Raw genomic sequence first — 25,247 nt, 5'->3', positions numbered from 1 at the left:
AAACGTAACTTCTTCCTTTATTGATAAAAATTGGTTAAACTTTCAAGATTGTATAATTTTTTCTGTTCTGTTCACTCTCTAATTATTCTGACCAATTTACAAAGACTAAGGGGAAGATTTGTCTATAAGAAATTTGATTATTACCTACTAGTGCTATTGAAAATGTTCGGAAATAGTTGCTGCTTTTGTTCCTATTTATAACTTTCCCGGTGATACATGGACGATCCCTATGTGTCTACTGAAACATTTGTGGCTTTTATCGCATCGAAGCATTGAAACAAGCTCTCTCTCAGTACGTAACTGATTTCGAAAACGAGTTGTTCGACTACAGAAGCATTGACGTCGATGCAAACGATCGAGACCATTTTCAAAGGGCAAGAACGTAGCTCTGCCGAAGCAGGATTATCAGCAAGAATGCGGACTAACCGGGAGACGAGTGATAAATAACGGTGGCTACCTGTAGACTGTGTTATCTAGGAATGTTAGCAGTCCGACAACGTCAGACACGTGGTGTTCTTATGTTTTACACGCTAATAGCGACAACGTTTCTATATTCTAAACCGTCAAAAGCCTATCGATGGTATCGTGTTCAAGTAAAAAACATTAATTCCATTGAATTTGGATTTAATACGCGTGATATCATTGCTGAACGCAACGTTCTCCCTTATAGCAATCAGAGTACAGCTTCAGACTTATCAAGATGCATTATCAAATACACTACGTACTCCGTTGATCGAGGAGTAATCTACAAGCTCTAAGACTATTTATTCGATAAGTTCGATCGAACGTGTTACTCATCAAATATATCTCTATCGTCTCTAGTTAATCCATCCGTATCTTATTTATTAATTTTTAATTACTTAAATTTCGGTGATTAATAACATCAATATATCTACATAAACCTACATTGATAATCGATAAAATGGAAAGAACTTTGTTACAGTCCAAAGAAAATTCGATCCTGGAAGGATTAACTCAAGACCATTACTAATTGGCGATATATCATAGTGATATAAATCAATGTATTTCTTAAACCGATAGAAATATATCTTAACTGAAAATCAAGTTACACTTGTATTGACTGTGAAATTCAATGTATCATACCTTCAAAAGTAAAAACACACAATTAAATTTAAATTCCCAAAACTTTAACTTACAATTGCATCCAGTCAGATCTCTCATATACATCATAATTGATAAGTAACACGTCGAGAGCATAATATAATCAACACTTACCCCTGCTCTATCCTATCGACGGGACCACCGGGACCCATCATCGCAGGATGTCCAGGTCCAATAGGTCCTGTCATCGGATGACCTGGTCCGAATGGGCTTCCAGGTGGCATACCGTATTGGGGACCGCCAAACGGTTGACCATGCGAAGGAAAATGAGGATTCCCTGCTCCCGGAGGTACGAACGGCGGTCCTGAGGAACCGGGTCGACCGACGAACTGCGGTGGTCCGCCAGATGGCGATCCGAACGGGCTCGGTCCGGGCCCATTATATGGTGGCCCGGAATTATTCGGCGGAGGAGGGAAGCCCGACGAATTCGGCGGTGGTCCGGGACCAGGTGTCGAGGAACCACTAGGCGCTGGCGAGGCAGTATATTGAGGAGTCGCAGAACCAGGAGGCGGACCTTGATAGGGTGGTGCCCCTGCTGGACTACCAGCACCACCGGGGAAAGGACTTGGACCCTGGAAGGCCGCATTACTCGGTGGACCACCTGTACTGTTGTAAGGACCGGAGCCAGGGCCACCACCCTGGCCAACGGAGTTGGGTGTAAAAGGCGATGCCTCCGAGCCGGGCGGCGGGCCCTTCCAAGAGGCTGGTGTTCCCGGATCCTCCAGCGTGGTAGTGGCTGCCAATGGCGTGTTTAGGCGGCTACAGCCTGAAAATTTAAACAATGCATGATGTTATATCTGTTGTACTTTAGAGTAATTGACTTCATATTACAAGAACGTAAGAATTAAATGTGTTATACTATGGTGCGTACACTTGGAAGTACAAAGATTCTAAAACATAAAGGAATTCTTTCTGTTATATTATGGATTAACTGTTATGATGTTACAGAAATACCAAAATAAAGTATGTTATAATATAGTATACATATTAGTACATATACATAGGTTCCAAAAGGCAAGAAAAATAATATTGGAATAGTATATATAATGATATACTATTATACCGATATAATATACTCATTACAACTCCATTATTTCATAATATTCCTCTTATTACCTTCAATATTGCACATTCTTATAGATACAGATACACTTATAATGTATAAAATCTTCAATATATAAATGTTTTCATGTAGTACGTGAAGATTCTAACGATTCGTTTAGTTATCAAGCTTATTTATGTGCAATACAGGTAATTAACTTCACTATTATATTTATATTCTATCTATATTTAACACAATAACCATTTTAAGCAATCTCATATAAGCTACGCTTATGAGAATAGCATATCGATGCATGTAAACAACTCTAATACTAGTCTAATAATAAACAACTCTGATGCTTATATTAATGCCACTTTACGTAAAGTAATGTATAATATAGCATTTTTAAAGAATTCTAGAAAACAGAGAAGCAAAGTAAAATCACCATTGTTTGTCCCATTGGCCTTCATTGTCCTATGGTCACCCAGATCATTCCATTGCACCGATCACCCACAATGTAGGAATCAGCACTTGATAAAGAAAAGGTCAATCTTCCTAGATACGCTTAACTCTCAATTAAACGAGATCACAAGAAGGTCACGTCTCAATTCCTGCATGTGTAACAACTCGAGTTTTCCTTAGAACTGAATTAAGGTTATGTGCCGGTAACCTAACCTATAGTGCGGTTAGAACGCGTTTCGCGAGTCCCACCGACGACGAGGGGACTTAAAGCGCACGAAGCACGATTCACGATACTTTTCAGGAGTCCGGATTCGCAGTCTGTCGACGCACCGTCTCATCGAAAACTGTGAAAACTGCGAATAACAATGGGCACCTGTACGGTCGCGTTGCCGGCATTTTCATGTTGATTTTCGACCTGTTTCAAGACGTTCCACCAAGTTTCGAGTCGAGATCCAGGCGCGCACCCACTGTTAGGCGCGTGCACAGGTCCGACATCACGCTAATCTTCATTCATTTTCTCGTCACATTGCAAAAAAATTCACGATCGTCCAAACACAAATGACTCGGTGCAAGAGAGAGAAAGAGAGAGAGAGAAGAGGCAAGCGCGAATAAACACCACTAGAGTCAACAGACGACCCTTGCCAGGGACGTAGCGTGCAGGTGGCGCCACAGCATTCGTATTCGTATTCGTATTTACCGAAGGTTTTTAACCACGTATTAATTTACATCGAACGAATCGTAATAATTCTCCGTAACCGTTAGAAAGATCGAATTTTTGTCTACCATACCATACGTATACTTCATTAATTTAATTACCCATAAGGTAAAGATACATGGTAAACACTGGACGAACGTGATTGTATCGACACAGACGTTCCAAAACGTCAGGTTTTAACTGTCAAGACAGGTTTCGCGAATGAAAATACAGGAAGCCTGTGAGGAACGCGTGACGGCACGAAAAAAAGTCACTAGTCTCCAGCACTTTCACTCGCGATTTGTCACTCACACGTGCACCGTTCGCGACGACTCGCGGAAATACACGTACGCACGTGCGCCAGGGGTGTAGCTAGTCGACACACGCACCTAGTAGTAAACTAGACTAGCTGCTCCCTCAACGGACCACGTGTTCAGTACTCACTGTCCCTCCTAACTGCCCGCGCCCGGATGTCAACTGGATTTCTTCCTCGGTCGTAGCCAATAATTGTTATCCGATACATAAAAATCGGACGACGCTGCCATTTTTAACAGACCGGCTGCATGAGCCGACGCGGCAGCAACGACTGCCTCACACCCCGCCCAAACACACTGAAAGCACACCCCATCAAGGCATATGCAGCAGCTCCGTAGTGCAGCTCGTCTTTTCTGCGTCGTTTGCCTTGTGCCTTTACACGCCAGTCGAAAAATCGTTCGGCCGCTAGATACGCGTGTTTCGTCGGCTATTAGCCACGCTTTCTCTCGATCCTCGGAGTTAAACCGTCGCCTAAGTAATCCAGTCGTATTGATTCTAAGCCGCGCGCTACCTTCGCGTAATTACACGGCTGATATTCCTTGCGCGTGCACCCGAAACTATTCACCGATTTTTCCCTAGACGCGACCGTTCTTGCCGGCTCTACGCCAATGCGCCGCGCTCCTCTGCGCTTCGTTCCTTCTTCCTCAGTTTCTCTGAATGTCTCTTCTGCGTCTATCGGTGAACCGCGCGATTCATTCAAATCCTTGAGAAGTATCACTCTGACCGGCTGTAATTTCCGATCGATTAATCAAGAGGAAACTTTGGCAACGCGGTGTCGCCTGTTGCATGCGAGTAACACAGTGTGTACAGGACGTGCAGTAACGTAATCGCCTTGATTTGTAAACAACATGAGATGCCGGCTCAGTTCGTAAAGAGCGATGCACCAAAGCGGGCCAAGTTAGGTGAGAAAACAATCACACGCAACAACGGAACGACCGGCCAACACGCGTCCTCCAAAGCACTACTCTCCCGCTCGCTATTATTTATCACACTTCCTCCCTTCGATATTCAATCAAACGTTTCTCTCCCCCCCGCTGCGGTAAATTAGAAACCGACGCGACGTGAAGAAACACCACACACACGATGCGTTTCTTTAATCCTCCTCCTCCGTTGGCGCACCGTTTCCGTGAACACTCGAAAGTTAACTCTCGTAACTTTCTGCGTGCAGCACAGCCAGAAAGCGTGGCGCACAAAGAACACACGTCACCAAGCAAGGATATCGAGGAGCGATCGAGCACGAAAAACGATTACGGGAAACACACGCGTCATTCGCTGCTCATTCATGGACGACTCGCGACGTGGTGGCGTGGCTCGGCCAAACGATTACAAAGAATGGAAAAAAGAAAAATAGACTGGACATCAACTATGTCTCGAAGGTGCGAGAAAAAACGTGTAGAATTGAAACGAAATTTGTCCACCGTCGGCGTGATATCGTTTCCCGAGAACTAAAATCACGATCCGAATGCTCGAGACGTTGTGTAAAACATGCAAGACGACGCGAGAAGGCAGCTGTTCCACGTGGAGCGTCGCCCACGGATGCGTACGGCCCTGCGCCGAGAGCTAAACCCCCGACCGCAACGGGACTGCGCCTCGCCACAGTTACTCTTTTCTGTCACCGCCACCGCTGCCGCCGACGCCGCACTCGCCACTTTTACACAACGAAAAAATGTTTCATGTTTCTAGCGGAAAGCGAGGATCAGACAGTTTCCTAATCATCTTTATTCGCGTATGAAATTCTAATCGATCGCTGAACCATGAGAAAAGAAAATGAAAAAGAAGATAACTGTAAAGAAGGGATGTTTTTCGCGCGTGGAATGGCGCAGCGGCCGCCACATTTTTTCTCACTCCTCGTCGTTTCAAAGTCCCTCCCGTCGCGGGGGACTCAACACTCGCCGGTTGACAGTGTCACCCTAAAAATCAATAAGGGGTTCACCCTCGACCCTGCCCACCCTCTTCCTCCTCCTGCACCTTTCTCCACCTCCTCCTCCTCCTCCTCTTCGTCCTCCTCTTTCTATTCCTCCTCCACCTCCGCCTCTTTACTCTCTGCGTTTATCCCAGGAACGTATAGCGGGGGTCGATGGGTTGGCGAGGTTATGCTGGTCAGACGACCAGTCATTTTATTAGGCGGTGATGCGACGCCAGGAGGCCTGCTAACCTTCAAACGCCGCGTTTAAGCGGTTTGCGTTTAAGATGGCTTTCCTTCCTATTACCTTTCCAAAATTTATCTCTTTCACTTAAATTGGCTCGCGAAAGTATTCGAAAATTGTTATGTTTTTATTGTATCAGTTATATAGAACATTTTGAAATTTCATTAGCATTGTAATGAGACACGACTATCATAATTACATTGGTAAAATCTGAAATCATTCTGGAAATGTATATAGAAGTTACGAGATATATTCCGAGAAAGTTTCTATAAAAAGAAAATGTATTTCTTTTTATGTTCTTCAGAGTGAAAAATTTTACCTTTTACTTTGTATTGTTGTAATAATTTTCAACGTTTCAAATATTGTTCTAATAAAGAACTACGAGTTTAGTTCATATAAGTTTTTCTTCTCTAATTGTAAGAAGGATTTTTAGAAGAAGAGAATAGGTTGGTGTTTCGCATCAAGAATATTGAGAACTGCTGGACGCATCCAGGCAGAACTTAACTGCATTTACGTCTCTAAGCAACGAGCGTTCATTTTTCCATCCTTTTCGTAAATGCAACCGCGTCTGGCGTCGCGACACCCAACCGCGTTATGCTTCCTTGTTCCCTGGCGAGTCGTTCGAATAGAAAGGCGGCATCAACGGGAAACTATGCCGACCTACCTCACCACCAAGTTGAACTACCAGAAAACGGAGAAGATTAGTTCACGAAGCCGGAAGTTATCTGGACCGGAGCACTTTCTAAAATTTTACGAGGCTGAATCGTTGCTTCAGCTATTTATTACTATTATCAGCGACTGACACCAATTCGCCTGGGACGTGAAATAGATCGAACAGTTACATAACTTTAGGGAAAGCAGAAGTTTCAGCTTGCTATACTTAACAGAATATTACACGGCAAATATTACAATCTACTCTTTGATAGTTCGTATTATATCCTTTCTCTCATGTTACCCTCGGACATTTGCTGTAATAAAATCAACCGAGCAAACCGAGACAGTAGCTTAAAAACACTAACAGAAGTTTCTGTTCAAAATCTTTAACATTCATCGAGTATCGTATTATTATTTAAAAAAAAATTTATATCTAACTATTTACTTAGCGTGAAGCCTACCTGTTAAAAATATGCTGCTCAGTTCCATCCTTTCCGTGTTCCATCATCATCCGTTATTTTCACTTGTTTCTTGATTCATCGATTTATTCGAATCTTCAAAGGCGAGAAATCACTATGTAGCGAAGAACTAGAGCGTTCGACTTTTTAGCCGTGAGCGGAGGCGAAATCCCGAAGAAAGTTTTCTACCGATAAACGTTCGAAGGTCACGGCTGTCAGACGAGAGAACCACGGGCATAAGAGTACGCTTGGCTCGCTGTCACGCGAACAACGCTCGCACACTGTATGTCAGTACGCATCTCGATGTCTATCTGTCGGTGAAGGCACGATTCGATAACCCGCGATTCGGGGTCAGTATGGCCGCCTTTTATATCCCGGAGACGTTGAAAAGTCGTCTTCAGTGACAGTTGATGTGTCGTCGAACGAAGAACACGCGGGCTCCGGAAAACAGCTTTGAGACCGTGCTTCGTTAACGAGGCCAGCTTTTCACGCGAAGCTCAATGAGCGATATACACAACGATACACGACTGTAATGAGGCCTTGAATGACCGTGGATAGAGCCAGATGTATTCGAAAAAGTGCTCGTATTTTTTTCTTCTTTTTCCTGTTTGCATTAAATGCAAGCTTTTGGACGTAAACGTTGAGCTGCATCGTTATGCGATGAAATAGCGTAAAAGCGGACTTAAGTTTCTAAGTTCGTTACTGCGTGCGTGTGTATGTGTGTTCATCAAATGTGCGAGACAGAATGCATGAAAGTTTTAAATGAAAATTGCAAATAATACGCCGACGACGAAGTTCTCGTACGCAGTATAAGAATAAATTTCTTTTAGCGTTCTTCCAGGCTATTTAGTCATTTGTACTTTTCCTGCATCTTTAATTAAAGATTACAGGGGAAGAACAAGATAAGTGAAATTTCCTACCTTTCACAGGGAAGCCGTTTTAAGATCCAATAGCTTAACCAATCAATCTTATACTAACGAAATTGTCTTTTTATTTGGCTTTAGAGCTAAACATATGTTCCTCAGAAAATCAAGAAAAATGTGCTCATGTTTTTTCCTGTGTTATTCTATTAATAAGAAATACAAATGAAATGATATTTAGCTGTAGGAATCAGACCGTACAGATACAATTCTCCAGGTTGTAACCGGTGGTGATTGGGAAACATTTTTTTTTTCCAATATTCTCATTCTCTTTGTGTGTAACCAATGAGAGAGAAGTCTCAGGCCGCGAAAACTCATCCGTTGTGGCACTTCGATTTTTCCCCGACCCCGTGATAACTTTTTCCCGCAAACCATACGGAAATATCCGCCGCGAACGCGTGGCAAGCCACGAGGTGAATGACAGTTGCGGACAGTTCGTACACAAGCACGTTCCACTGACCCTGGGTTGAAACGATTCGAACGAGCTCGGAAACAACCGACCCTTGCTTGCACGTGCTCTCTCTCCCGTGGACTTTCTGTACTTTTGGTCGACGCTGTTCCCCGACTAGAACTGTCCGAAGAAAGCCGCACACCGTTCACGGAGATATTAGGATAAGTTTCATTCATACAAACTTTGGAACAAATCTCGACCTTCGGAAACCGTGACGGTGCGAAGTCTACGAGCGGCGTTCGGACTCAAGCAAACTGAATTTAATTTCCATTAAACTCGCAAGTTTATTATATGGATGAAGAATTTCTTCTAGTTTAACGAGTTTAAATATCTTGATAAAATTTTGCTCTTTTGATAATAAATTGTAAGGCCGTAATTTCTCATTTGTTTTGTTGTGTTTCATGATATACAAGATTTAGCCTATGATATACTTAACGAGAACAAAGATCTGTATGAAGGGAAAAGGGGAAAATTTCAATTTTTGTTGATCTTTTAATTTTCATGTTATTTGTTAGTTAAGATAGTTGGAAAGGGAACAACTTGTTACATTCCAAGATATATATAAATCTTTTAAAAATAGATGAACAGATTATTGAATTTAAAAATTGCTTATCACATTCATCTCTGTGATAATCACATGTAACGTTAATTCAAAATCGAGGAAGGAAAGATTGTGAATAGAATAGTTTTGGTAATATGGCACTAATTACTGAATTTTAGGATTGTTCCTTTATTTGTAAAGATAAGATATAATTGTGCAAAGAAATAAGAATGCGAATAGGATAGTATAAAGACCATAACTCAGAACATCAGGAGACCCGAACACAAAGGGAAACTTTCGAAAATATCGGTGAAAAGTTTGGAAAGTATCGCGACTGTTCGTGGATTGTTCGCAGCTGTTCCTAAGTGGACTCGGAAGCTTCGGAGTTCATGGCACACAGAAACAAGTTGGATCTGCGGAAAGGCACGAAGGGAAGGCCAGAAGAGCAAGTTCGTGGTTGGCTGGAGCGGGGTGGCATGAGGAGGTAGATGAGAACGAAGCACGGAGGGAGAAGCCACGTACGAAAGAGAGAGGGAGAATAGGTCGATACGGTAAACTATTGTCTGGTGGGTGAAGTGTTCACGAGAACTGGGCGGAAGACAGCTTTGCGCTGGTTACGTGCATTCTCTGCTTCGCATGAAACGCGAAGATATGACATGCTCGTCACCGCAACGATGTTCAAGCGCGTCCAAGAAACCCCGCACCTCCATCTACGCCCGCGTAACCTTTTGCGCCTGGTCCCTCGATCGATACTGGTGCACGAATCGAATCGTTCTACGCGTTATTACCGACCGAGAATACGCTGCAATATTGCCCGTGATTTAATTCGTTTTGTCTTCTATTTTCTCTAAAGGGCTATTTCTCGTGATTTAATTATCCCATTTTATTGATCGTTAAATCTCAGTAACGTCCTATGTACGTATTTTTGTAAAAATCGGTGCTGCTTTGCAAGAATACAAGTGGAATAAAAGTTGGTTTTTAAAATGGAAACGTGATATTTCTACGCAGTACTATTGCAGATATGTTCTGAATGAAGATTTGATATTTACCTGAAGAGTGGTTAACAGCGAAAAACAGTTTCATTTCTTCTAATAAATTAAATCGACGCACTTAAAATTATTATTGTTTATCCTACACTTTTAATTTATTGAAAGAATATTTTTTGTTTTTCCAAAGTTCAGAATCTTTTAAATAATATATCAAATCAGAATACTAGCTACGTATATAGATATTTTGTTGTGATTAATAATCAAAGAAATTTCCTTATTTGTTCCCTAATAAGGAAGCAATTAGATCGCCCCTACTTAATTTATGAAGGTTCGATAGCGTGCAACGACGCCCTCTACAATCGAATCGTTTGGCGGGAGTATCGAAGAAATTGCGATAATCGCAGTACAAAATTCGTTATGAAACTAGTAAGTCGAAGTAGAATGAAGAAGTAGTAGTGAATTTTTGTGAAGTGTGAATGCGAATTTTCGAGAATTTCGTCTCTGATCTGCAGATTTGTGCAAGTATACTACGTACACAAAGGCAGTTTGGCGTGCAGCAGTGCGCAACAATCCTACATCGAAGTGTGTTTGCCGATTGTCATCGGGGGATGGAGAGGTAAACACAATTCCACCCTACCACCTTGTTCTATTCGCTACGTGTACAATCTACACATATCTGTGTGTTCGCCAAGGTACATTGGCAGCAACGCTGATGTGGGTTTCGATCGTGAAACCACCACTGACTAAATATGGAATAAACCTGATATTATATGGGTTTTCGTATTTCACGTTCTGAAATATCGATCTCGAAAGAGACCGGACTATTTCTTACGATCTGTGCGACTCATATTTATATGTGAAACATATTTAACTCAATCATCGAGAACAATAAAAGTGGACTTGGCACCTTACGGAACAACATGTTCTGTAATACCGACCATTCAGAGGTTTTATTACGCCCTCTACAATTTATAACGTTGGGTAGAGTGTAATTAGTCTGTTTGAACGCGCTCCACATATTTAAACAAAATTTTAGTTAGTGGGCGATTAAATAAACTTCTTCTAATTGGATTGATTTATCTGAACTTGAATTACTACTATGAACGGGAAATCATAAATAATAAGGAGAACCAGTAAGCTCGTATTACATGGACTTCAGTTATATGAACTACTTGTCCTGCAGCAGGTTCAAATAAATGGAATGTCGGAATACTTTATACTCAATACAAACACGAAAATGAGTAAAATTAGAGATATTGGCAATGTACTGTGGTTATCGGTGGACAAAATAAACGTAACATGAAATACTTTCTTGTATCTCACGATGTAAAAGTTAGTATGTAGTTATGAAATCATACATTATTGTTGTAGAGAAAATAAAGTATTCTACGCATCTATAATACGCATTTATAATACGCGTTTGCACAGATTGAATTAACGGTAGATTAAAATAGTAATTTTGTACTTGATAGAAAATGTTTCGATGCTGTGTACTTTGTTTGTAATAAGACCATGTGAAACTAACCTTTATGCCGACCACCGATAATTAACATTCGAATTAAATGCGGAAGTTAATCAATAAATTCATGCTTTACGAAGAAAAAATTTGTTACGACTGAATCTTCTACTGAATGTGATATGTAAATCTTCGTTCTAATCTCTTATGTAAATTTGAATCTATTAATGAAACGATCTGATGATTTTTGAAAACGTACATGCGTAATTAAACGGATGGTATTATAATTATACTCTTTTCCGTGGAATTTGTGTATATAATATTGAAATAGTAAAATATGAGATAGTAAGGTTATGTCGAGTAAAAATAATCAGTAGGGAAAACAGAGTAGAAATGATTTTGTGAGGCAGAACTTTCTGCGTCTACCATTACCGAACTGGTTAAACAGGTTATCAGTTTATAGCCACCGTAAAGACATTTTAAATTTCGCGGCACATGCTCGTGCATTCCGCGCCATTATCTTTTTTGTCTCATTTTAGTCGTTTCGCTGAGTTCACAGCACTGCGCAGAGGATATGTTCGAGGTAAATATATAAATCGAAAGTATTCTTATCGCTTCTATTTTTTACATACATTTTTCCGAGTATTTTTATATTTTGTGGAAGAGATCTTTATTTAGAATAATTATTTAGAGATCATAAAAGTGTTATTAATACTTACTAGTCAATGCTTCAGTTATCATCATTATGAGCATGAGATCGTCGGTTTTTATTATTAAATAGAACAATGGAAATATGTATTTTATGCATCAAATCAAAAGCAAGCACGTTTCAATAGGTTTTGAGTTTCAAATCGTTTTATTTTAAACTTCAAATAAAAATTTAGACGTTTTAAATAAAAAATGTCAAATATTATAACTTCTAAAGGGAGAAACACGTTCACTTGCTTGAATTCTGTCAATAACGAATTCATTCGTAGTAGATATTTTATTTCCAAGTTAGGAACTGAAATGCCCATATAATAAAAAATATTTGTATCATAATAATAATTATTATTAAATTGGGAAACGAGGGTTACGCTAAAAAGTCACTGCTAAGTATACAAAATGAAGAAAAACTCGCAAAAGAAAAACAAAAAACGAACATAGACTTTCTTTTTTTTTTTTTTTTTTTTTTGAATATTAATCGTTCTCTAATTTCTGCTCTGTATTCGCATTCATACATTCTTATCTCATCGCGCGTCTTTGATGTCTCTCTCATTTGCTTTTTTTTTTGTTTCTCCCTCTCACATACATACGTACATTCTTCCAAGTTTCTTCTCTCTTTATCGCTCACGCACTATAATTCGAGATTAAAACATCCACGGTAACAAAACAAAAAGAAATTACATAAAATCTCCCCTATGGAATTTTGCACTTCTTTCCTTTCATTTAAACTTTCTTCTACATTCTTATAGTCTTTCTAGTTGATAAAGGGCTCGTTAAAAGCACATACAAACGACCGTCGTTATCGTTCGATTTTTAAAGTCATTATCTAAGCAGTTTTATGGCACGTATTCTCGTACAAGCCCTTCCTTTTACTTTTCTTTCCTTTTTTTTTTTACTCTCTGTTCCGAGAAAAAGAAAACTTTGTCCTCTTCTTCATACCACTTCTTCCATTTCGTTTAGCCATTGTTAAATGAATTTCGCGGAATTATATCGTAATCGCAACAATAACGGATCTGCTTTTGAATATATACATACACTCTGAAATCAGAAGTCTTTTTACCTTCGAAATACGGTTTATCAGACTTGGACGTGAAGAAGGTCTGTCTTAGATCGTATTTCTTTCGGAATACGTCAACGATCTTTGTCGATTCCCGACGGTTTTCCTTCGTAAAAGCTCAAAAAAGAAAAAAAAACAAGAACTTTTTCTTACAAATACCTTGCAACATAGCACCATTAGAACAAGAGAAGCGTTTCAAGGCAAATCTAATAAAAAGATTATTTGTTATATAAAAAAAATAATTCGTGCTTCTTTTATGCTACGATGATAATAGAATCAATTGAAGTAAAAAAAGAAAAGAAAAGAAAAATGATTTCTACTTCTCGGCGCGTCGGGCGTAGCTCGAAGACCTTTCAAAAAACCGCGATCGTAAGTTCCAACAACGCTCACCATTTCACTCTTGTTTCGTAAAAGAACTTCCAAACATGAACAACTTATTGTTGAAAGACATCGATATAGAAATCTGATTTTGCTAGAATGGTCAGGCGAGGACCTTTTACACTCTTGTACGTTTTAGGGGTACGAATGTTTTTTTTAACATTATCTGATATTTTATTTTTGTTTTTTTTCCTTTATCAGAGTATCCTAAAACGAACAAATTCTATTAATATGTCTACATTTAACATGGATATACCATCGGTACCTTTTTTCTTTTCTTCAGAACTTTGGTGGCCCGCGATGTTCGATCGCTTTCGGCAGCGATCACGCGTATTTAATCAGTCAATTATGCGATGGTGCTCCTTAATTGGAATTTAAAATAAAAGATTCGCATGCTTCTTTTTCCTTTTTCTCTCTGATTTGTTATTTTTCACGAGCAATCTCTCTGTCAATAAAAAATGAAAACAATCCTTTTTTTTATCTACGCTTTCGTTTCGTTATAGTTCAATGTACAAGAGATTTTCTAGAAGTATTCTGCAAAATATTGCGTTGCACCCTAATAAGAATATATTTATATATATGCAGCGATACGACTATCGTTGGCCACACAAATAAGACAGCCTGTACATTTACTAAATCTTAACGCACTTATGTAATATTGAAAGATATAATGCAGGGAATTTATCTAGCTTAACGAATACGTGATTATATACAATATATACATATCTCGTTGCTATAACATCGCTTGCGTGCACTTATTTGTTAGAGCTGACTACAGATTAGTGTGTATGGTGATAGTGTGTACGTGTCAATACAATGAAAATTGTCTAAACTTACACAGTACAATAGGGTTCTCGCGATCGTTACTACGTAAGATTTATCGTTATACAATAAACAATTATACATTCTGGCGATCCGTCGGTTAAAGATCTCGCATATACACATATATGTATGTATATGTATACATGTATATATATATGTATATACATATATATGTGTGTGATATACATGTACATGTATTTATATATATTTCTTTATTTATTTATATATTTATTTAGTTATCACATCGCACGTTCGAAATTAAGAAATTTGGACTCATAATGGAGAATTGAATTAATCTCCTGAAAAAATTTGCATTTTCGCGAAAAAGTATAAGAAAAAGAACGTAAAATTGTCATTGAATTTCTTAATTGATTATTCCTAGCATTTGACCGTTACGACTGTACATTTAAACTTTATGAAGAATGAACGTTGAAAAAATTGTTTTATTGAATGAAGAACAGTCAACTGCATTCATTCATTTCTAATATTGAGTTCAGTATTTTTCTTTCTTCTTAATCCTTTTCTTTTTTTCTTTTTTTTTTTGCTTTTTTTCTTCTTTCCCTTTATTCGTTATCACAGTGTTTTAGTACGTTTTTCTTAATTAATATCGAATATCCTCTCGAATATATATAAAAATTAAAATAAGACCGAAACATCGTTTCATCGATTTCCATTTACAATGAAGTTATCTCGTTATTATTGTTACATATAAAAAATTATTACCTAATTTATTGCATGATATATGCATGCACACACTTATTTCACTGTATGCACCTATTTTTCGTTTGTAGTTCGAACTTCGTTCGATCTCCCCTATTTTTATCTTTTACGCTCGAACGACACTGTATTATTCTTCCTATATCGTTACAATTGAATATTTAGAATATTATTCAAAACGACAGTGTATTTTTAAATGATCGTCGGAAAATGCTTAAACGATAACGTAAATACACATTCTTTTATCGCGATTTAAGATTATTCGCTGAATGTCTTTATTATTTATTGACAATTACGAGGAAATTCCTCATAGAGTAATTTCAGTGAAAATAGAATTCGAAGCGAGGAATCCGACGGATCTTTGTCTCTAGAAATGAAACCGATATTCGTTACACATCGGAAACCCTAGATGAGATCCCATTGTCTACTTAGACGTTGGAGCAGCTGGCTGATGCTGCCCCGCCATCCCCAGTCTTGGTTGCGAGGAAGCAAGTAATTCTTTGTAGTACGCACTAAATTCCGGCGGTAAAAACGACGTGGCAGCCGTGGGCGGAATCGGCGGGGGAAATAAACCATTATAGAATGCGGAATAGTACATGGGGTCTAAAATCGGTAGGAACTTGCCGGGCGTGTTTGGCAGTTGTGGAAAGAAAGCTGGATTGTTTTGCGGTACCGTAGGTACATAACCAGAAGGTATGCTCGGAACACTGTGTCGTCTTCCAGCTTCGGTTTGCCTCGGTTCCTGTGGCTGGTGTTGTTGTTGTTGCTGTTGTTGTTGAGCGATTAACGATTTATCGCCCTCGCTGATTCGACGTTGTTGCTGTTGATGTTGTTGATGCATATGTTGGTGCTGGTGATGATGCTGATGTTGAAGTGAATGCTGCTGATGCTGATGCTGCTCCTTACCACCGCTCATTTCTACGTTTTTTCTCCTATCGATCGTATTCTGTTGCTGAATCGTTGCCATTCTAGGATAATTTCCACTATTCAGGTGATTTAGATTAGGTACATTCGGTATAACAGGATGACTCGGCTTCCTAGGTGTGTACGGTGAAACTGGTTCGCTCCTCGTCGTGTACTTGCCGTTCAGGTGTTGCCTTCTTTGCACAGGTATCGCGCTATTTCTAGATGGACTCGATACCCGGACATGCGTCGGTGTACTTAAGTGATTATTTTTTTGCTTAGGGTTTACGATCGTAATTTCTAAGTTATTCGAAGCCATCGTTCGACTGTCGAGTACGTTCTGGTAACCAGGGAAGGTACTTCGTTTCGAACAATCTGTTGGTTTCTCTTTAATCGACGAGTTCCTCATCTCCAAGTTTAATGGATTAGGCCTCGGCACTACAGGTACTTTCACTATTTCTAAGCTCGGCCTCGGGAACACCGGCTTGTTCGATTTTTGCGTTAAGTCGAGGACCCCGCCGTACACAGGGTCGTTATTATTGTGTATCTGATGCGGCTGCAAACGATGCAACGTGGAACGATACTTTGGAGGGATAGGAATCTCTTTCGGATCTCCGTAAACCATTTTTTCGTTGTGTGCGAATATCGACTTTGACTGTGTCACCTTGGGCGGAAATATCCTACCGTTAGGAACAATTGGCGGTACGAAACGATGATTTGCTTGATGCAACCCTGACGACGCTGGTGGCGGAACATTAGCATTCGCGTACAATTGTAGCAACGCGGCGTTATTAGAAGTACCAAGATTTATTACGCGGCTGTTCACCATATTATTATTATTCATCATAATATTATTATTGTTATTGTGATGAGCGGGATGTTGCTTGGTCGGCGTTTGTAATCGTGCTTGATGATGATGATGATGTTGATGCTCTTGAGGAGACGATAACATATGCCCTATATCCGGCGTTACGGTGACGGAAATCAACTTAGGAATGGAATTAGGTGTGACTGGAAGAGGATACGATATTGGCGGTTTTTCTTCGGATTTCATTGTTGCTGGCGCAGGAGGATTACTTTGAATCACGCTGGGTCGCGTATCCAAGTCAACGGCAGTAACTTCAAGACCACCCTCGCGAAGTATTTCCAATTTACGTTTCTTAAAACTGGGAATGATTATCTTATCCCTACTCGTGTCACTCTCCGTTTCAAGGTCAATCACTTCTGGTGATCTAGGAGGCACTATCGTCTTCTCCGCGAAAATTGACTTCTCGCCGAACAACGGTATGTTCTCCTTACCCTGAGCCAACAGGGTGGTTTGTTTAGGATCTAGTTTGATTTCTTTCATATCCTTCTCCGGTGGTGGTGTTAACGTTACCACCGTAGAAGCATTCGTTACCACTGTAGTTACCGGAAGACCCGGTGGTGAACACGACGGTGGAACTTGTTGCGATATTAGAGGACTGTTGAGCTGCCTCTCTAATACACTTTGATTTCCAGTACCATTCGTGGGTGTCGTAGATGGTGTACTACTCGGCGTTGAAATTGACGTATTAGAAGAAGGTGGTGGACTTGGTAGTTGGCTTGTTTGCTGGCTGGGCGATGGCGTACTATTGGCAATCATAGTATTTAACGATTTCAAGCGTTCTTGTTTCACTCTTACGCTACGCAGAGACGATGTCTTGCCAGTCTCCGTCTTCGGTTTTTCGCTCGAAAGGAACGGCTGTAAAGATAAATTTAATTATCATACCGCTCGTATTATTCAATGAACGAGTATCGTATAAAGTATAAATGATGAAGTATCTCGACGATACTTACTGCTGCCGACGATACAATTGATTGAAGGGGAGGAGTTGTAGCAGTAACATTCGTTTCTACAGGGGGAGGCGTTTCCGATGGATATGAATCGTTCGTCTCTTGCTTATTATCTTCGGACTCTTCGGACACGCTGCTACTCTTACTTCGCCTTCCGGGTGTCAGTCTAACTTTCGCTTCTTCTCCTCTTTGATACCTCTCGTAGGGTAACAGCAACCTGTTCGTACGACCCATTCCATAGACCGTCACTGACTTGATCGCTAATACATAAAATCATTCGAATACTTTACCTTTCGTAATGTCGTCGAGTGATGGTCGCAGCGCTGGTGGATCCTGTATTACCACCTATGTCGTCGTAAATGTTCTTCCAGAGTCGACCAGCACTGACGGAATCGTAGCCACCGAGCAATTGTACTTTCGTATAAAACAGGAAGAGATCAACTGTAAACAAAAGAACATTGTTAGTCCGATATCTTCGTTGTATCTTTAAAACATTTATTATAAGGAACGTATGAGTTTGTCAAAAGGAAACACTGCTGTAGATCAGCTTCGAACAGTACCAATCACTGTTTCAATTTAAATTACAATAGATTAATATGTTTTTATATGTATGCAGGCGAAGATATGAGATCTTAATTAAAGGTGTCTAAAAAAGTTTTCCGCCAATTTAAAAAAAAAAAAAAGACGTCACACAGATACTGACTCTGCCTGTAGCCCAGCAGTGGCATCTTTCCGACAGGCGTACCCCGCGAGTTCATGAAATTCTGCACATCCGTTAGGAATTTCTTTTCCTCGGCGGTGGTCTTCCGCTCGCTTCGTCGTACCACCGACGAAGGCGGCCTTCCAACGCTTGGTACCACCACGTTCGAACTCGCTGGGGCACTCTTCGAGGTAGACGCCACGGATGCCTCACTCTCGTTGCTCGATTCGCCCGGAGATGCGCTACGCTTTTTACGCTTCCTTCTCGGTCTTCCTTTTAATTTCGGCGCTAAAAAATTATTTTACATTGTTTATTTAAATAATTTTTGTTTTAATTCGATCATTCTCATCGGATTAAACCTTTAACAATGCAATAAAATAACGAAGAATCGAGAAAGCAATTTAGAAAACAAGTATTTCTTTATCTCCTTAAGATTTCTTGCATTTCTGTTATCAGATACCCCTAATCTGTTAGAAGAAATTAATAGTTGCGTTATGTATGATGTTACTTAACATTTGCTATATTGTGGAAAGATTAAGAAAAAAAATATATCCATGATTGTGTTTTTTTGGATTACTGGGTAAATACATATATAAAACATTATACGTTTACGATACCGTAATGTTCTTCTTTAATATCTGACGGTTATAAAAGTCTTACTGTTTGTTTTAATGCGATACACACAAAAGATGACGATTACCACTGGAATTAAATTAATAACAGGACAATTCACGTCTCGCACGATTTTCATTTCAAGTAAAAAGACTGCCATTAGGATCGCGTGAAATTTTTTTATTTCCCGTAACAAGTCGAAATTATACGCAAAATGTGAATATAAAATAACCTTGGTCATTAAATTTGCTTCAAAAGTAATCATTTTAAATAACAGTTGAAAAAAGAATATTATATTTCGTGAAATGTTTCGTCACGAAAGTTTGGAACGTACAAAACGAACAAATCGACATGTGCATTGTGAAAGTTATAATTACTCTAGTAATAATATGATGTGTATAATATTTTGTGTTATTGTAGAACAACAAGGTTAGTTTTACTACGTAACGAATACTTTCAAATTATAATTCATATTTCATATGAATACATACATGAATATAATAAGAACATACATATGTATGTAATTATTTATATCAATGCCATATGGCTAATTTTAACAAAATTAAAGAAGGAAACCTTCAAACATCGACTGCTTATCAAAAGATTACATTATAATTTAGCACTATACGCATTTTACACTGGGCACTTGCAACGTAGATCAGTATATGATATTATTATCGTTTCTTTATAAGTTTCTGTATCCATTTCACTTGTACGTATCACATTTCAATACAAATTCTATCCAGAATGTCATTCCCCATGTCTTTTGTATGAATCACAGTAACTTTACTCACCAGCAACTTGAAAATACACAATTTTATTTTCTTTAATCTTCATTAAAATAGTCATTGTTTGTCTGTAATGGCGTCAAAATTAAATAAACGAAACAATCAATGTGCACAATATACAAAGTCACACCATCAATGTTGTCACCTTCACTGGTAAAATTTCTAGAAATCCTAGCAGAACAGTTCGATTGATATTTGTAGATGGATGTTTGTTCTACTGAATGTATTAATCCGGATTATGACCTTCGCTGTTATGGTTACAAAGTATCTTTCCGATAAAGCAACACATCGTGCACGATGGAACCTTACAATAACGTTCTTCCCGCTAGCTTTACTCGACACGTTCTGCTGTTTTTTAAATACTTCTCTAGTCTTTAGCTAGCCTATGCAATTGTTTGCTGTGACTACGTGCAGCTAACCTCGGTCGGTAAATGATACCCCAAATTACCGAAATTAATATGTATCTACTTTACGCAATATAAATAATTATTAATTACCACGTAAGAACAGCATGGTATCTGATGTTTAACAAACAGGGTATTGAATAAAATTTTTACTTAGCAGACAGTGTTTGTCGATTTAGTTAAAGATTAACGAATTATGTTCAGTGCATTGACTTCTTAAAAAAAAAAAGCTCTAGTTGTCCTGTTAATTAGATTAGGGAATGACTTTATTTTAATACTTAAGAGGTTAAATATTAATAGTAAGATACATAAATAAAATAGCTAAAATAGGTAATTGGTAAATTATAGAATTAAATAGAAAAATATTCGATAAATAGGTAAATAAAATCAGATAATAGTAGTGGGTTATAGGTTAACAATTGAGCGTACCTAGGTGATTGCAGAGGAGCTCATGAGTTTCAAGGTCCGGGTAGTCGAAGGTATCTCTGCAGAAGAGTACCCTCGTACCTGGTGTGGCGGTGAATCCACCTAGTGCAGCTGCTATGGACGAGCAAAGCCAGGACGGTTCGGCACCTTCGAGCCTACGCAACAGTGCTCGATATCGACAGTACCTGGGGTACGAGAGCACGACCACTTTCGTTTGAGAAATACAATCCGATTTCCTTGTGTTGTGATTGCTTTCGTATTCCTTCTGTTGCTTATCGACGTCTGAGAAATCGATGCCAGGATCGGTGAGCACCTGAGGTTGTGGTATCTCATACCTTAGCGGACTGTTCGCCGGAGATGACGTCGGGGTCGGTGGATAAGACACCTCGCGACCCCACGACCATTCCAACGTAGGCGATAACCAGGTGACCAGATCGTGAACCCGCACGACCACCTTTTCCGATATCGTCAGCACTTCGTCCTGCAATCAGACAAATATTTTCCTTTTATAGTAATAATTGTTTAATAATTAGTAATTTAGTAGGTACACAATAGAAAAGGTAAAATAAAAGGATATAAAAAAAAAAGAGTAGAATAATTTATAGAAATCGATAAATTAGATTTCAAAGCGTGATTCAAGAGCGTTTATTATAGATAAACATAATCACAAGATCTTTAGCGAGTACGAGCTATTATCCGCGTTACGTCACTAACTTATCATTTAAGTGACCCCTTTTCCATTATTAAATCTTCTCCTCAAACTTGCTTTTATAGACTCTATAAATATGTATTTCCTCGAAACTTTTGTGCATTACTATATCTTCTAAAAGTAGGACGAAAAGTTGTCCACGTGTTTCATCGTGCAACTTTTCTTTACGATAAAACTTACAGGGCATGTTGAGACAGTGTTTTTATATTAAATTAAATTACTTGTTGAATTGAAATAAATTACCTAACAAGAGAAGGGAGATAAACAAGATGATAATCAAGTTAAGCAATTTCGATGGAAACTTTCGGGATTTCTATTGTCTGAGGATGCAGGAACCTCTTTTACCAGTGAGACCTATCTAGAGTATTATTTTACCGACCTTCCATCGACAGGTGGAGGCACGGTCAAGTCCCTGCGCTACTTAAACTTCCCGATAATCTGACCTGTCCTGTACATAGATCTACTTGTCGCGTGTACGGCTAACACACCTATGTGCTCGTTATGTATACACATAATCCAGCCAACGTAACTCGTGGTTTATGTTGTACCTCGAGTGCATCGTTACCTACTCTGCTTCGGCGATAATTTAATTGTCCGTTGATGCCAGCGGCGACGTTATTTTCACAAAGTTTCAACTAACTCTTGGATCTGCTGATTTGTGGGATTTAATTCAACTGTAGGATATTGGTACCCATTAAAGCTTAAAGTATAAGTACGAACGTTAGGAAGATTGCAAATGACAGTAATAAAGTATAAAGTTAAAGAGATAAAAAAGTTTCTTTCGAGTAAATAATTTAATATCCGAAGATGGCTGAAATTGCATGATAGAACATGATAGATGATAAATGCCATACGCGCTCTTCGTGTATCTCGAAGATCGAACAATGCTAGTAATGACTCATAAGGTAAACATTGGTGTGAAATTTATTACCGAGACGTTGGACGCCTATAAATCAAACAAGAAAAGTAAACGTACAACACGACTAAGTATTAATGTTGTTCTTTTTCATCGTTCCTCGACCTTTGAATGAACATAAGACGAGCAGAAAATCAAATCGTAGAAAATAAAATGAAGTGAAAACATAGCCATTTAATTAATAACGAGTTAAAGAATTCCAACTATCCAAGACTGAAATAACTGTATTTATTCAAACAACACGAAGTATGATGTTATATTTAATTAATATCGCCCGTTTCTCTACGACGTTCCTTCGCAATTAGCTTATATAACTGGAAGATTCGTTAGCGGCAAATCGAATCGTCCGGAAAGAATTGAGATTCAACGAGGGGCAATTGTGAGATGCACTTGAACCGGTGGCTCTGCGAGTAAATCCGTTAACCCACGGCGAAAAGAGCCTTGAGCCAAGTAAAATGGCCGGGTTTTAACCCCTTGCACTTCAACTGCCAGTCAGAGTTAGCTGTAAGATGCTGGATGTTTCAATGTAACCACCGCTAAGTTTGACAATATCGTTTTATACTATCCAAACAACATATACAGACTCATCAAAGTATTCGACCACTTGTAGACACTTCTTATTAATATGTTATGTATGATATACTATCATTTTGAAATTTTATTAACGTAGTGAAACGCTATTCAGAGACAAGCTTAATACGAGCATATATTTCTCATACATCACAAAAATATTTAAACAGTTGCTTGTCAACAAGTTGGTTGGTCAAGCAAGAAATCTCAATATTTAATGGGACCATATTTAAAGAGATGTGGCTAATTATAATTGGAAACGGAATTTAAATATATACTTGTTCGTCTATGCTACGATATGATGTTCTATTTAGTTTGTAAGTCACTGTAGCCTGGGTTATACTTTCATCTTTTAGCTCCGTGCTCATCCGTGCCCTGCTTCAACTCTCGCCACTCCACTTCTCTTTTCCTCTGCTTATCTTTTTTTCCCTCCTACCTATTGCTCGTCTTTCTCTCGTCCCTCGTTTACATCCCATTCTCCATCTTTTCTTCTCCCATCTCTATACCTCTTCTTCTTTCAGCTTTCAGCATTACCTCCCTTCTTTTTTACTCCCGCACCCTTGGTCACTTATTTGCCCTCCTGTTTGTACAATCTTTTCTTTGCTACTTTACCTACTCGCTCGCTTTCTCTGCCCGCTCTAATACACAATCACCAGATTAATTTGCTGATTGAAATAATTTACCGAAAACTGCCCTGTGTTTTTACGTATCGTTTCTTTATTAAAAATAAATTATATCATATTTACATGTACAAGGACTGAAAGTTATAAATATGTGAAATGTTTCATCAAGGAACGATCCTGTTAATTCGTATAAAAATCTGTAGTGTATCAGAAAAAAAGACGTATTTTTTTGATAATTACAAGAGGCTATTGACGAGGGCGTGTCAGTCCCATTGCTACTAATGCGCTTCGCAACAGATTTATTTGCCTCTTTTGGTCACGTTCATCGCCGCTCGTTTCTTCTCATTGTCAATCTCAAAGAAAATCTTCCTCTTTTCTCTTTACTACGCCGTTCCATTTCCCTGTTTCCTTCGTGCTTCCGATACCAACCGTATGGTTGGTCGCTCTCTTTCGTCTTCTCCACCCCTGAATCACGACTCTGAAAACAAACTTTTCGTCTTAATCGCTGGGATACGCGGAAAACGATAGAACAGAATGTTGTAACCGAGAAGTATCACGCGTAGCACAAAGAAGAATCTTCCGACATGAATGCCTTTTTTCTCTCCTTTGTTCTACTCGCCTCTTCGTGTATTTATTGTCATGATTTCCTAAGAGGGTTCTCCTCCACGTTCTATTGACTTTTCGGATTGCCAATAGCTCCCTCTCTCCCTCTCTCTCTTTCTTTCTTTTCTCCCTCTCTCTCCCTCTCTCCCTCCCTCTTTTTTCCTCTCGCCCATCGTTGCCCTTTCACCCTTATTGATTTCGTTAACACGAAGATATCGTTTTAATTAAATCCCTCGATAGTTTTTGCATCATTTGCCCACGGCTACAAAACCGTTTGTTATCAGATACGAAATCGTGTCTGATTATTCGTGTATTACATTCGGTGCCGTTGTTTCTAGAGAGCGAGTAAACTGCGGCAACTTTGTAATCACGTTAAAGCTGGTAGTGAAACTGATGGCGGGAGTTCAACTCGCAACTCGATTCTATTTAAATATTTAAATGTAGTTTTAAACTTCCATCCCCGGACGAAGTTTCTCCAAATTGGTAATCTCTTACTTTTCAATCGTCTAGGCCGAGCACTTACGCGAAATGCAATTAGCCAACTGTAAATTTTGGATAGCGGGGAACATCGATCAAAGAGCGTCGTATTAGTCGTGGTACGAGGGCTGTGAATAGAAATGACTATAAAATTAATTATATGACTAGCGACGCGACACTAGCGCTGTACTTACTTAATTAGTAGTACGCTATATCAGAAGTAGGGCAGAATTACGCATTAATGAAAATATCTTCTTTGCGTATAATGCAATTAACAGTGTATTCTGCTGTTACGTTTATGGGATTTTCTCGCATTACCGAGAGATTATGTCTAGTTAAAAATCGATAACTGTCCTGAATTGAGCTGCTAAACGGTTGCTTTTCCTAAGCGTTGAGACAACGAGTGATTTAGAGGCAAGTACATAATAGATACGTGCTTCAGTATAGTGTACGGATCTTCTCGTATCATCGAGATTCTGTCTCATTGATTATCAATAATTATCCCGAATTAAGCTAAACAGCTGCTTTATGTTAAGACGAGCGATTTAGATGCAAGTTGCTCGTGTATGCATAAGTAAATTTCCCGGGTCCGTTGAAAATTTTTAATGAAAACAACACCAACACAGAGGCAGTTAAAGTTACGTTTTATTAATAGCTGAATGGATATTTCAATAAATCTTATGGCGGAACATTGAAACGCACATATTTCAAACAGCCCTCCGGCAAAGTATGCACTTGCAAAATTCAATTTAACAGAGCTACGAACGTACT

The 25,247-nt window shown here is 39.1% G+C and overlaps 2 protein-coding genes across 8 annotated transcripts in view; both read right to left on the bottom strand.

The window, feature by feature from the left end:
- The window catches only part of Chi (LIM domain-binding protein 2 Chi), a 133,993-nt gene extending 126,943 nt beyond the window's left edge, over positions 1–7,050 (bottom strand). The window contains exons 1-2 of one of the 3 annotated variants that reach the window (XM_072015495.2): positions 6,898–7,050; positions 1,237–1,888 (exon numbers count right to left, since the gene is read on the bottom strand). In XM_072015495.2, the coding sequence (XP_071871596.1) occupies positions 1,237–1,888; positions 6,898–6,925 (680 nt within the window). In that variant the 5' untranslated portion in view covers positions 6,926–7,050. Of the gene's footprint in view, positions 1–1,236; positions 1,889–2,609; positions 4,453–6,897 lie in introns of those variants that run through there. The other 2 variants (XM_072015493.2, XM_072015494.2) reach the window with 2 other exon arrangements.
- Positions 7,051–12,399: 5,349 nt separating this feature from the next.
- Positions 12,400–25,247, bottom strand: part of LOC139993580 (uncharacterized) — a 173,528-nt gene continuing 160,680 nt past the window's right edge. For 4 of the 5 annotated variants that reach the window (XM_072015440.1, XM_072015442.1, XM_072015441.1 and 1 more), the window contains 5 exons: positions 20,582–21,059; positions 18,352–18,636; positions 17,939–18,089; positions 17,652–17,865; positions 12,400–17,556 (listed from right to left, as the gene is read on the bottom strand). In XM_072015440.1, the coding sequence (XP_071871541.1) occupies positions 15,355–17,556; positions 17,652–17,865; positions 17,939–18,089; positions 18,352–18,636; positions 20,582–21,059 (3,330 nt within the window). In that variant the 3' untranslated portion in view covers positions 12,400–15,354. Of the gene's footprint in view, positions 17,557–17,651; positions 17,866–17,938; positions 18,090–18,351; positions 18,637–19,754; positions 20,163–20,581; positions 21,060–25,247 lie in introns of those variants that run through there. The other variant, XM_072015445.1, reaches the window with a different exon arrangement.

Source organism: Bombus fervidus, chromosome 13 (assembly GCF_041682495.2).
Source record: "Bombus fervidus isolate BK054 chromosome 13, iyBomFerv1, whole genome shotgun sequence".
In the NCBI taxonomy this organism is placed as follows: Eukaryota; Metazoa; Arthropoda; class Insecta; order Hymenoptera; family Apidae; genus Bombus; species Bombus fervidus.
The sequence above is the reverse complement of the archived record's forward strand: the minus strand, read 5'-3'. Positions and strand labels throughout refer to the sequence as shown.